General features: G+C 41.0%; 1 protein-coding gene across 1 annotated transcript in view; it reads left to right on the top strand.

The window, feature by feature from the left end:
• obsl1b (obscurin like cytoskeletal adaptor 1b) overlaps positions 1-12,691 on the top strand; it is a 29,030-nt gene extending 16,339 nt beyond the window's left edge. Inside the window, exons 7-22 of the mRNA XM_070915340.1 lie at positions 19-294; positions 415-687; positions 1,131-1,406; positions 1,503-1,778; positions 1,971-2,246; positions 2,330-2,605; positions 3,529-3,798; positions 4,344-4,610; positions 5,676-5,942; positions 6,532-6,644; positions 6,908-7,061; positions 8,611-8,772; positions 8,884-8,988; positions 9,322-9,588; positions 10,774-11,043; positions 12,594-12,691. Of these exons, the coding sequence (XP_070771441.1) occupies positions 19-294; positions 415-687; positions 1,131-1,406; positions 1,503-1,778; positions 1,971-2,246; positions 2,330-2,605; positions 3,529-3,798; positions 4,344-4,610; positions 5,676-5,942; positions 6,532-6,644; positions 6,908-7,061; positions 8,611-8,772; positions 8,884-8,988; positions 9,322-9,588; positions 10,774-11,043; positions 12,594-12,604 (3,539 nt within the window). The 3' untranslated portion in view covers positions 12,605-12,691. The remainder of the gene's footprint in view (positions 1-18; positions 295-414; positions 688-1,130; positions 1,407-1,502; positions 1,779-1,970; positions 2,247-2,329; positions 2,606-3,528; positions 3,799-4,343; positions 4,611-5,675; positions 5,943-6,531; positions 6,645-6,907; positions 7,062-8,610; positions 8,773-8,883; positions 8,989-9,321; positions 9,589-10,773; positions 11,044-12,593) is intronic.
• Positions 12,692-13,377: the final 686 nt, after the last annotated feature.

Below are 13,377 nucleotides of genomic sequence, written 5' to 3'. Positions count from 1 at the left end.
GTCTACTGTCTTCTGCAGCGCCACCAGTAACATTTGCCGATATCCCAGAAGAGGACCTTTTCAAGAGTGTTGTGGAACAAGAACAGCTCGCTCTATCATGTGAAGTATCAAGGGCTGATGGTGTTGTCCAGTGGTACAAAGATGGAATTGAAATCCAACCAAGAAATAATATCACAATGCAAGCAGAGGGCACCAAAAGGAACCTGACAATACATTCAGCCCAACTGTCCGATGCAGGCACATACACCTGCCGTGCAGGAGACAATGTTTTAATGTTCAAGGTTAACATACGAGGTAATAATATAGTTTATGAATATACATTACACAAAAACTGCCAAGAAAGTCACTTTACCTGTGTTAAAATGTGAATGTACAGTAGACAATGTTTTAATTTCATATATTCTTCATCCAAAGAACCTCCGGTGATGATAATCTACCCCAAGGAGGATGTCCACCTTGACCGTCACGTCCCTGAGGAAATTATTCTGAGCTGTGAATTGTCCCGTCCAAACGGTGTTGTCAGCTGGTACAAAGACGGCCAAAAGCTCCAAGACAGTGAGAACATCAAGCTTAAGATTGAAGGCCCTTATCGACGACTGAAGATTCTCTCAAGTGGAGTTGAAGATTCAGGAGAATACGTCTGTGATACAGCTGACGATTCAATATTCTTTCACCTGAGTATTACAGGTAAAATCCCCGATACTACATATATGTGTAGGTATCTCAGTATAGTAACAGCAAAAAGCACAGATCATGGTAATTTAAGGTATGCTTCAAACGAACAAGTCCGTGCAAAGTGTAGTCTGAACTTGTCTAAAGGCAAAAGCGTTCATAACTGTTCCGAATGGCGACACACGAAGGTGGGTTGAAAAACCTGCCATCATAGAAAGAGACGAGAGACTATGAATTGTACAAAAAGGGAAAAAAACAGCACACACTTTGGGACAGTGAACAAGTACCCACACACCTGGCCACATGCTACATGAAGTGAGCATGCTAGTTTGAATCATCCCGAAAGTTAGGGGTTAACTGATTCATTCAGGATCAAAGATGTATGCAAATGTAGATTTCTTGTAGTATTCATTAATCTAATGAGTGATGGCTAAATGGATAATAACGCCCCTTTCCAGAGCCTCCAGTGCTGATTGTGTCCCCGAGTCAGTCCCAAATGGAACTTTGCCAGCAGACCTCTGAGAGGATGGTACTGAGCTGTGAGATCTCACGGCCCAATGCAGTGGTGCGCTGGTATCGAGACGGACTCGAAGTGGAGGAGAATGACAACCTTATTCTGGAGGTGGATGGTGTCTACAGAAGACTTATTATACCTGAAACTACTGTCAAAGATTCTGCCGAATACGTCTGTGATACTGCAGATGACTCCATGACATTCTTTGTAAACATAGCAGGTAGAGAAAACTCAAGATTGAAAAAAGTAGGTTCTCTAAATGTGTTGCTGTGTCAATGTTTATCCATTTCTAAAACAACGTTTTCTTAATACACAGAGCCCCCTGTTCGCTTCGTACGTCCCAGGAAGATGGCAAGTAGAGTCGAGAAAGTGGTTGGGGAGACTCTGGTTCTAGACTGTGAGGTTTCAAGATCAAACGCCGAGGTCACTTGGAAGAGGAATGGGGAAGAGGTAGAAGACTCCAGAAATATCACCATCCTCGAGGATGGCGTCATGCGTCAATTAACCGTTCACTCGCTAACCATGGAATGTGCTGGGCAATATGTCTGCGATGCAAAGGATGATGTGATGGATTTCCATGTAAAAGTTCAAGGTAATTGTACTTAAAGGGATAACTCCAAATTGATATGGAGCACCCTGAAGAAAGTCATGAAAACATGATATTTTTTCATCTTTTGGGACTTTGGTGCGCTGTACTATGCAATGAAACAAAAAGTTGCCTAAAATGCATACAAAAGATTTTCTGTTCCGATAGAAATTATGTTCTTCTCTTGTTCATTTTCAGAGTTGCCTGTAAAAATTCTTGGAAAAACCAACGCAAAAACAGAAAAGCAGTTCTTTGTATCAGATGACATTATTCTAGTGTGTGAACTATCAAGATCCAATGCCTCAGTGAGTTGGTACAAAGATAATCAGCTAATTGACAACACTGAGCGATACTGTAGCGAGGAGCAAGGCGTTTTCCGATCACTGGTTGTCCTAAATGCTGGGCTCGAAGATTCAGGGGAGTACACCTGTGATGCAGTGGACGATAAGATGGTCTTCAATATCACTGTCAAAGGTAATCATATTATCAAGCCATGTTTTATCTTTCTGTCTTCCGTTCACTCAGGAGGAAAATAAGACCATGTCTTTTATGTTCAGAGCCTCCAGCACAGATCATTGGAAACTCTGGCCACCCGGAGCATCATATCCTGGTAGCGGGAGATGACCTTATTTTGGAGTGTGAGGTGTCTCGGCCGAACGCCACCGTTCAGTGGTTATGGAATGGCAATATACTGAAACCAGACACTCGTATAAAAATTGACAGCTATGATGTTGTGAGGAAGCTTGTTCTCTCTGGACTTCAGCCCTCAGACTCTGGAAAATACATTTGTGATGCCATCGATGACAAATTGATAACAATTGTTGAGGTCCAAGGTAAGATTACTTTGAAACATGTTTTCGATTTCAATTCTGTAGTTTCTGTTTGATTAACATATTGTTTCATGCATGAACATGGAATTAACAAGCAACTTATTTGTAAATCTCATTTTTCTCAGAGCCACCGGCCAAGTTTGTGAATAAAGAAGCAAGTAATAACGTCTCAGGCTATGAAAATGAGAGTGTTACGCTGTGTGCCATTGTGAGCCGAGAAAGAGCTAATGTTCGGTGGCTGAAAGATGGCCAACTATTGAACGGGGACAACATTCACATCTCCAGTGAGGGTAATACCCACAAGCTCACCATTAATCCCCTGCAGCTGTCAGATTCTGGAGAATATGTCTGTGACGCAAACACAGATGACATGTATTTCAGTCTTTTAGTCAAAGGTAAGAGTTTGGCAGTCCTAAACAAAATGTGACCTCTATTTCCAAGTAAACAATTACTTGATTGTAACTGTCACAAAGTTAACATCTCTTGAATTTTATTTCTTTATTCTACTCATCAGAAATGACGGTGAAATTTACCAGACCGTTGGAGAACATTGTGTCTCTGAAGGGCAGCAGCCTTTTATTACGATGTGAGATCAACAAGCCCAAAGGAGATGTCCAGTGGCTAAAAGATGGTAAAGAGATCTCGCCAAGCCGTCGGCACACAATAAGGGCACAAGGTCGAGAGCGAAGCTTTACCATCCACCAACTAGAGGAAGAAGATGCTGGAGAATATGCCTGTGAATCCACAGATCACAGGACCTCAGCTACTGTCACTGTAGAAAGTAAGTACATTCAAATAATTTTACTTTAAGGCAGATCAGAGAGAGAACTAATGTATTAATAATAAAAATTGTTTCAAATAGTCAGTGTGCCATCTTAATATTTAGAGCACAATGAAACTAATTTAGCTGAACGCTTTGCCTTCAGCTCCTCGTGTTTTTGAGTTCATAGCGGAGCTTCGTAACATCACGGTCTGTGAGGGAGAAGATGCTGTATTTAAGTGTGTGGTTTCACCAGAGGACACTCAGTTGGTGTGGCGCTTAAATGGCAAGCAAGTAGCTCTGAATGAGCGCACTGTCATTTCAAGCAACGGACTATGCCACATGCTCTGCATCCACAACTGCATGGTTTCAGATAGCGGCAGAGTAACAGCTGATGCAGAGGGGTTGGTATCAGAGGCAGAACTCCAGGTTCAAGGTGAGTCGTTGCCCCATCCATTTACACTTTTTGTCTCAATGAATCACAGAAGTTACAACATTTAACAACCATTTACTGTTTAAAAACCTCACCTCTCTCTGGTAGTTTTCACCATATTTTCAACCGGAAGCTACTTTCAGCAATACTGGACTGAATGTGAACATAAAAGCAAGAGACTTTGAATGGCTGTGCACCATAAGTATCGCATAAGCATACACTGTGTGATAAATAACAACCCTTTCAGATAAGTTTAAATTGTTGAGAGGCGCCTTTGACGGATAGCGCTTAGCAGCTTCTCCTGTTAGAATTCCTCTGGTAACTGACAGAGACAAGTGGCTCAGTGGTTTTGGCATACGTGGAGCTGCAGGGGGCAAGACTCCTCTGAGCTTTTTGCTTGCTCTCTGTTCTTGAACTTGCAATGTAACTTTGCTGATTTTCATTGGACTATTTTGTGTTTTGCTAATGTAGAATTGTGTTATCATACAAAAAGTACCTAAAATCATTGACACTGCTGCTATTAAGTAATTACTTCAATTCATTTTTAGAGCAACAGGTGTTATTCACCACGAAAATGGCACCAGTTGTAGCTGAAGAGTACAGTGAGGCAACTCTAGAGGTGGAGGTGAGTTTGGATCCGGGAGAGGTGCAGTGGATGAGGCAAGGGATGCTGATCCACCCTGGAGCCAAATATACCCTGAAACACAAGGGCCGAAAACACAGTCTCACCATCCATAAACTGGCCATGTCTGACAGGGGCACCTACAGCTGTGAAACCCTCCATGACCGCACGCAAGCCCAGCTCACAGTGGAACGTGAGTGTGCACGTGTTCTCACTATGCCCTGTTGTCGTTTGTTTATCGCCGTTGCCGACGACTCCACCTCTTGCACACACTGCTTCTTGAAGGCAAAGCTCAATTAACTGAGTAAGAGTAATTTGAGTGACTGGGGACCAGGGTGGCACTTGTACTGGAACATGATGGCAACAAACAGGTGATAGCCTTACAGCCCAAGCTGACTTTCAGACCAAGGTTTCTGGATTGACACAGGATCAATAAAGCCCTGATGATTTCATTACCTATGTCAAAGGCATTTGTTTTTCATAATTTTAAGGGACGTGCATGATAAATAACAAGTTAAGGTGTTATTGTTCAATGACAACAATTACATTTTGCAACAAAAAAAAGGAGCCCCACTTAAATTGCTTGAAAGTAGCAAGCTTGACACACTATAAAACAGGCATCTTGTAGTGATTAAGACGTAGTTATGCTTGTTTTTCTTTGTGCATGCTTCTTATGTTTCTTAGTCCTATGATCCACAGGCCAGTGGGTGAATTAAAGGCTGTTCTTTCAACACTAGTGTGGGTGGGAAGGGGAAAGTCAGGACTTCAGGCTGCTGTTGGCACCTCCTACGAATTTGGATCTCCTCTCATTGCATCTAAATTTACACCCTGGCCTTCAAAACTAAGGTTGTTGTCATCAGGTCTCCAAAATAAACACTCCTTTTTTCCACAGGGAATGCTCGTCTGTGTTAGAATAAGTGAAAAATGTTGGCAGTTTCAAAGCTGGCTTTTGTGTAAAGCCCCGTACTCAAATGACTAAAATATCAGCTTGTCAATGTGTGCCAGCTTGTATTGTTTAACTGCAGACTGCTGCGTACAGAACAGACTCCAAGCCTATTCTGTAACAGAAAACGGACACCATGTCTGCTCAGTGTTAGAGTGGAATGAAAATGCTTGGTACTGGGGCCAAGCTTTCAAACATAACCTTTGTTTAACGATACTGAAAAGTACTAACACAAAAAATACCCATGGAGTAGATGGCTAAATGTATTCGCACCGTGATGTTTGATTTTACACAGCTCTGCAATTTTCTTTACAGCTCGAAAAATCACAATCAAGAGAGGGCTGACTGACATTAAAACCACAGAGAGAGAGACAACGTCTTTTGAGGTGGAGCTCTCCCATTCCGATGTCCCAGGCACCTGGATGAGAAACGGGATCCAGCTTAAGCCGACAAACCATTTCCGTATGAGTGCCAAAGGACAAGTCCACAGCCTCACAATCTCGAACCTATCAGTGGAAGACACAGGCACCTTTATGTTCTGTGTAGAGAATTTGAAGACGTCTGCAAGGCTTGTTGTGAAGGGTAGGTTATTTATTTATTTTTTAATTACAAAGCCAATTAACATGTGTAGTGTTATAAATTATCTACATGGTCTACTTAACAATTCACAAACCATGTACAGTACACTGCAGTACTACCAAAACAAAATTTTACTGTACTAATTTTGTTATGACCTCAGACTGGTAGCTTAAGTGGTTCACTCAGAGTAGACCAAATGCCAACCAGTGGAGGCATGATAATAGAATAGAGTGACGGCTCTGCTACTGTTGCCTTTATCTGGGCTCACGTTACCAACACAAAATAGCCAGGCATGACCCAGTGAAAAGCGGCTCCTCTGTTCAGTCTTTTCTGTCAGGTGCTGGTTTAACCTCATGCTGTAAAATAATCCGCTCCATGCCGAGTCACTCAGTGTGCATCATCCCTTTGAGCTAGGGGTTGAAAAGCTGAGGATGACAATTGGATGAAAATGTCATCACGGTTAATTAGTCCACATAACTTAACTGTATAAGCTACTTCAAATTTGAGCAGCAATGCATGCGCTTGGTGCATTTTTTGGAGGAGCTTAAGAAGGGTTTTGTTTGCCTAACTATGCATGTTTCTTCTCCACCAGAGCCCCCAGTGACCATTTTCAGAAAGCTGGAAGACCAGAAATTCCCTGACGGGGCAGTCATCTCTATCGAGTGTGAGCTATCAAGACATAATGTTGATGTGAAATGGATGAAGGCAAGTGTTGGATTTGTGTTTTTCGTCATAGCCAGCAACATTTATGATTTTTTTTTTTTTACAAAACTCTAGGGCCAAAGCAATATATAATTAAGTGTTACAATATGTTAAAAATTAAAAAAGTCCTAACAAATACATATTCCAAGAACCAACAACAACCAAGAGTTTGAAATTGTTCGACCAATTTCAAGTTTAAAGTAAAACAAAATTTCTGCTTAGTTGTATTGTGTCAACCTATGATTATGATGATTAATCCTTTTCAGAATGGGGTTGAAGTGAAGCCAAGCAAGGACTTGCGCATTTATGCAATGGGAAGAAAACGGTTTCTTCAGATCCTGAAATGCCATGTCAGTGATTCTGGCATGTACACCTGCGATGCTGGAGATGCTACTACATCCTGCACTGTGGAGGTCTATGGTAAAGTCTCCTGTCTCAATACTATAAGTTACAGACATGTGGTATGGTGGTGGTATGGGCTGGCTGAAAGAACAGCGACAATGTGGGCTGTGTCATGAAAGCCTCAGGAGATGTGTAATATTACTCAACAGAACTGCACAAATAATCAAAAAATATACATGAGTGGGAATTATAGTCAACACTAAAAGCCCAGACTGGGGCCCAGAATACGACAAACCATCGGGTTTAACAAACACTGCAGCAACGTTATCGGCCATTTCTACCAAATTACCACTGTGAAACTAGACGCCATAGGAGTATTAGCTGAGCTACACAAGCTGTATGTTACATTTCCTTTACACCACTTTGTATCGGTAATTTGTCAAGAAATGTGGCTATCTCAGTTACAGGGTGTTAACTGAGAAAGTATGATTGAAAATAATTATGTCAGAAGTTCATACGTTGGTTAGCTATGGGTCGGTCCTTCACTTACAAATGACACAATGACTTTCTCCATTCACTCATCAACTTTATAACTGACAGCACGCATGAGCTATTGTAGCTAATCAACAATGCAGCTGGCCAATAGTGAGAGATTAAACTCAGCACTGAGCTAAATCTGCATAGATGCACATTTCTTTAAAGGTAAACTAACATTTACAATGGTTCTACTACTTACAAACTCACAAAACTGAAACTTAACAGCAGAAAAAATTACTGGAGAACACAATTGTACCACAGTCTCGCTCCAAATACAGCTACTGCACACCTTTCACCACCCACTTCTGCTAACACAGAATGATGGGGAACTTATTATTTCCCCTGGGTGAACATTATTTACATTTAGCTGATAACAGTTAACTTTTCTCATCCATTCATCAGGAAAGTTCAAATAAATAAGGTGCCAACCATTTCTTTAGGTAGGCTGCTAGCTTGAGAAAAGCATACTAGACTCCAAGGTGGTGCACAGTCCCTCCACCGTGTCGTAAAAGTTAATTCAATCAAACAAGCAGAGCCGAATTAAAAGTCTAATACGATATGCGCAGTAAAAATGACCTAACTTATTAACAGAATCACAAAATTTAAGGAATTTGTTTAGCATGGTTCACATAAAAAGGCTAAAGGCCCCGCACACCCATGGTTCACCTACTATTATACTACCATTAGTGGCTAGACTGGTAGCAGTATTTACTATGATATGCATATATGATAGTTCCTTTAGTAAGACTGTAGGAGGGGGTGCTGCCTGTTGACCTTTAGCCTGGCTTCGAGATAATGGCCTGATGTTTTCTGCACACACACATACACTTTCGTGCAATAACAGTTTAACAGTAATAATAGCTTTCAATGTACAGTTGTAGGTTATAGCACAGAAAATGCAACAGTTACAGTACATTTACAGTATCTTAGGAAGGGGAAACAGATGTCCTGTCCTTTCCTGCCTCCTGATGTAAAACAAGCTTTTAGCGTTGTGGATGTTGTTTTTTTCACTTTGCTGATATCGTTGAGAGGTGCCCATTGTAACCTAAAATATCCTTGAAATGTCCTTTAATGTTAATTCTCTCTGCAGAGCGTGAGCTGCTGACCCTGCAGGGCCTTGAGGACCTGGACATCCAGGAAGATCAGAATGCTGTGTTTGTTTGTGAGATCTCAGTGGAGGATGTGCAAGGAGAATGGTACAAAAATGGAGAGAGGATACAACCCACCAGCACCATCAAGATCCGCCAGGAAGGTCAGCCGATGCCGTCTTATGATGTGTCTGGAATTGCATATTTTTAGCCAGTAATTGAGCCAATTATTATCTGCCATATTATTTACCTTGACTGTTTCATTCTTATTTCAGGGACCAAACATTTTCTTCTCATGTGCAATGTGCGAGCAGAGGACTCTGGAGAGATCAAGTTTGTCGCCAGACATGTTGAATCTGTCGCTTACCTGGAGGTGGAAGGTATAATGAATATATATTACTAGGTGTTCCAAGTTAAGTATGTACACATGTATTATATATTTATCTGTTATAGAGCATGAATGTTTGTAGTCCCAACTCCATAAAGTGTGTGTGCTATGAGATGCTCGTTAGATTTTCAATTTGTTTTCACAGCGAAAACTGGTTTACACACTGTAAGCACTTAAAGCTGCGCAGTTCATTTTCAGTTCATATTAAAACTAGGTCACATAGGGTGAAAAGTGTGTTGATTTGTGGAGCTCATCTTGTTGAAAGTCATCAGTCCTCCAGTTATACTGTAAACCCTGAACCTAAGTTGCACTTTGTCCCTTTCAGAGCCTCCTGTCAACATTGTGAAACCTCTGCAGGATAAGACCGCCCTCGAGAAGAGCCGTGTGATCCTCGACTGCACTGTGTCTAACCCCAGATGTAGCATCCGCTGGTACAAAGGCTGCAATGTCATCCTGCCCTCCGAGCGCTTTGAGATCTGCAGCGAAGGCTGTTATCGCAAACTGATCATCCAGCAGGTGGTGCTAGACGATGAGGGCACGTACAGTGTGCAGGTTGGAGAATACACATGCTCCGCAAAACTGACAGTGGAGGGTAAGAGAGTTCATGATCAGTCACAAGCACTGCGTAGCCTTTCAGCCTGACTTTGGTTTTTACAGCCATTTGTTTTTTGCAATCTTATTGTACAATATAATCAGTATAACAGAATACAATCCAGAGCAGAAACATTTTAATCTGACTCTCAGTACCAAAGACCTTAGTTTAGACATGTAGGTATATACACTGTACTACGCTGTTGTTAGTAGTATATGTTAAATGCCCGGACTTGTCATAGCCCAACAACAATGCTTCCTTTTCCCAACAACACAACCAGAGGGTTGTAAAATAGCAGCAGTATGAGACCCCTCTCTCATCATACTGTTACAGAGGGAGCGGAGGACCTCATACATAACCTCATAGCTCCACCTACTGGCAAAACAAAGCTAACACGTGTTATGTCCTGTTGTAACGTGGTAACACCAGGGCATTTACACAAAACTGACCCTCCATTTTCCCATGCTTGTTTTCCTTTCACTCTCGCCTTGTTTCATTGAAAGTATCCATTTGCATCATCACGGATTGTTTTTTTAGTCATTTATTTCTCTGTTGAAAGGAGGCTGTTCATTGGACATACAGTGGATTCCAATTTGACCTTCTAGACACAAATCGTAATAATTAGTTTTATAAGAAGTGTCCCATGAACATTTCTGAGCAACCTAACCTGACCTTAAAAATAAAATGCTTCTTTTTCACTGAAGACACTTTGACCTGTCACAGCAGGAAAATCAAAGGTAATTAATAAATATAACAATGGCGGAATTCCAATTAGCTGCTATGGTGTTTGTGCATGCTGACTCACGCTGTTGTGTCTTATTGGGACACTTGAATAGAACAGTAACACCTGTGATTTTCCTGCTGTGACAAGTCAAAATGTCTGCTGTGACAGAGGCCTATCACCTGACTGTGCTGTACATGCCTGGGTTAGACATGTGGTGACTGTGCCATAAGCCAAGATGAATAACAGGAGTAAAAGACAAGCAAAAACAAACTCTGGTGCAAGAGAGATCAAGAAAGATCTTCACTCACCCCTTAGTACAAGAAAGGATTCAAGGATGGGATAAAGGCTAATTAAAAGACTCCTCTAATTTAACTACAAGATCTCTGGCTGTCAAATACACTTGCAGGCAAAACATGTGTTGTAAGCTTACATCTTTCCCTCTCCTGTGTGTGCTGACTCAGCCCAGTCTCTGTTAATGGTCAGAGAGCTGAAGGATGTGGAAGTCATGGCCCCCGATGAAGCCTGCTTTGAATGTGAGGTCTCAGTCCCCGTCCTCAAAGCCCCCGTGTGGAGTCTGAACGGGGAGCCCTTACAGCCTAGCTCTCGGGTACGCCTGGAGAAGATGGGCACGGTCCACAGGCTGACCTTCAGGCAAACCTCCCCAGACATGAACGGAGCGGTGGAGTTCACCTCTGGGAAAGCAAAAAGCAGAGCCCAGCTTTGGGTGCTGAGTAAGTAAGAGAGGTAGCTGTTCTACAACATTGTTTCTGTGCAATTTTCTGATTGACATTACTTTTTAAATGTATTCACATTTTAACTGTATTTATACTGTCAGTAAAATGGGTACGGATGTATGTGTATATTGACGTACAAGATTCATAAAAGGCTGCAGATAAGTTATGACTCTTTCACGGAGGACTCTTCCTCACTTCCAAGTTGCCACAGCGTTGCTCTGCATTCATGCAACATGATTTCAATTTGTTCACAAATATGTGAAAAGAAAAATCCTTTCATTTAACAGATTACCTTGCATCAAGTATTAAAAAAATGATATCAGCACACATTATACAGTTAATAACAGCCTATTTACTGCCAATAAGTCAGTGTTTGTCCTTCATGCCACTGTTAGGGGTGCATTATCTCCTTACTGCCAACAGCAGAAACACAGAACTTAGATGATCATTTTTATGTAATTAAAAAGATAACCACTAGATGGAGGTAATGACAAAGGTTTGAGTTTTCCCATATGACTAAGAAACATCTCAAGTAGTGGAGCGATGCACTCTCCGGTAATGGAAGTTGCAATATAGAAGCACCAAAAATAAAAAAAACCCAACATAAATCCTTCAGACTGAGTCTCAATTGTCAAGATGGCGTGTTTAAGTGTGCTGCATGACTTGGCGCCACACATGCAGCACATAGCAATACATACAGTAAATGTTTTGGCTCTTAAGAGTGCTGCATTCTGTAAATGATACAGGGTGTTTATGGTCCTCCTCTATCTGCATGTAGGCATGTAGGTCAAGCAACACAGAGAACATACCCAGAGAACCTTCTGGAGCCATTAAAACGTGTAAGAGAGTAAATCATTTTGAATTTTATTATGTTGGCTTGAAATGAAAGAGTATTATGATCAGTCATCTGGCTTAAGGCAGCAAACCTCATGAATTCATTGGGCTTTAAACGGAGAACTCACGCTCAGCTATGAAAACTAAAAGAAGTTAAAACATGAATCACATATTATACAGTATAGCCTAGTAAGACACTGGCAGTTTAGATAAGGCCATATGATATACGTACATTTAGGGGTTGTAATTTGTTGATTTGGTTTTCGGATCTTTGTTTTAGTCAAAAATCCATTTCAGGATGGTCACAAGACAGAGCAGTGGTTCCCAACCTGGGGGTCAGGAAGGGGTCTCAGGATAAATCTGAGGGGTCACAAGATGATTAAGAAAGAAAGAAAATTAGTTGTTTTTGTTTCTCCAATTTCTGCTTTTTTTCTCTTTAAATACTGGATAATGTCTTTAGTAATAATAATGTCTTAATCTTTAGGCCTCTAAAAATCCTTCAAGCGAAACAATCTAAGAAGGAACTTGTAACGAGGGGTCACAAGCCAAAAGGCTTTCAGAGTAAAATAGTGCCGTTTTAATGGAAGGATTGGTGAATTGTTGTTTAAGTAAAAACTGTCCGGTTACAGGCGTACATTTTGACAGAATGATGTCAAACTCGACTGATGCTCTCTGGTCTTCAGGCTAATTTCTTCTCTGCTTAAATTTCACAGGTGACCCGTGAGTGACATCGTCTATCCGTCGTCACCTAATTGAAATGGATTGATTATTATATTCATGCTTTGAGTTGTTACATTGACTTTGCTTATATATTTACAAACAACATGTCTGTAAAAGTGGTTTAAACAAGGTTGTGATGGACTTTTCATGCAGTTCAGTTAATTAATTATTTCAGTAACTTGCATTTAGAGAACTAGATTTCTGTTCATATACAATGTGTCATAGTGATAGTGTGTTCAAGGGGTTCCTTTATTACAATACAAATTGCAGTTTGGGTGTAAATAACGTCCTGTGTGTAAGTGATCTGACTGTAAGCGTGTTATGGAGGTTTAAGCTGAATGTGTCTTTGTGACAATAAATATCTGATTTGAATACTGTAAAGATTAAAAGGACTTCACCAGTGGGAGGAACTATGGTTAGATTCATGAAGCAATATAAAGTGTGAGTTTGAAGGCAACCCAGCCACAACGCATGTAAAGAGACATATAAATTAAAAAGGGCCATTTCTAATGCTGACCCGATGTAGAGCAAAACAAACACAAGAACAAAATCTGAAATGTTTTATCGTCTTTGTGAAACAAATCTGATCTCGTCCACTCGTACTCCACTGTAGTAAACCTCAAAAACTTGCCATCTTAGTCCTTTGCAGAATTCTGTGTCCGTGTCTGATTACAGTTGGCTGCTTTTAGTTCAGCCTGAAACGTAATTGGCTGGTGGTGACCTGCCTTACAGACTACATGTGTAATTGTGTGTAATATAATAGTATCATCTGGTTTG

The sequence above is a fragment of the Enoplosus armatus genome, chromosome 11 (genome assembly GCF_043641665.1).
Source record: "Enoplosus armatus isolate fEnoArm2 chromosome 11, fEnoArm2.hap1, whole genome shotgun sequence".
In the NCBI taxonomy this organism is placed as follows: domain Eukaryota; kingdom Metazoa; phylum Chordata; class Actinopteri; order Centrarchiformes; family Enoplosidae; genus Enoplosus; species Enoplosus armatus.
Note: the sequence above shows the minus strand (reverse complement) of the source record. Positions and strands in the feature narration are given on the sequence as shown.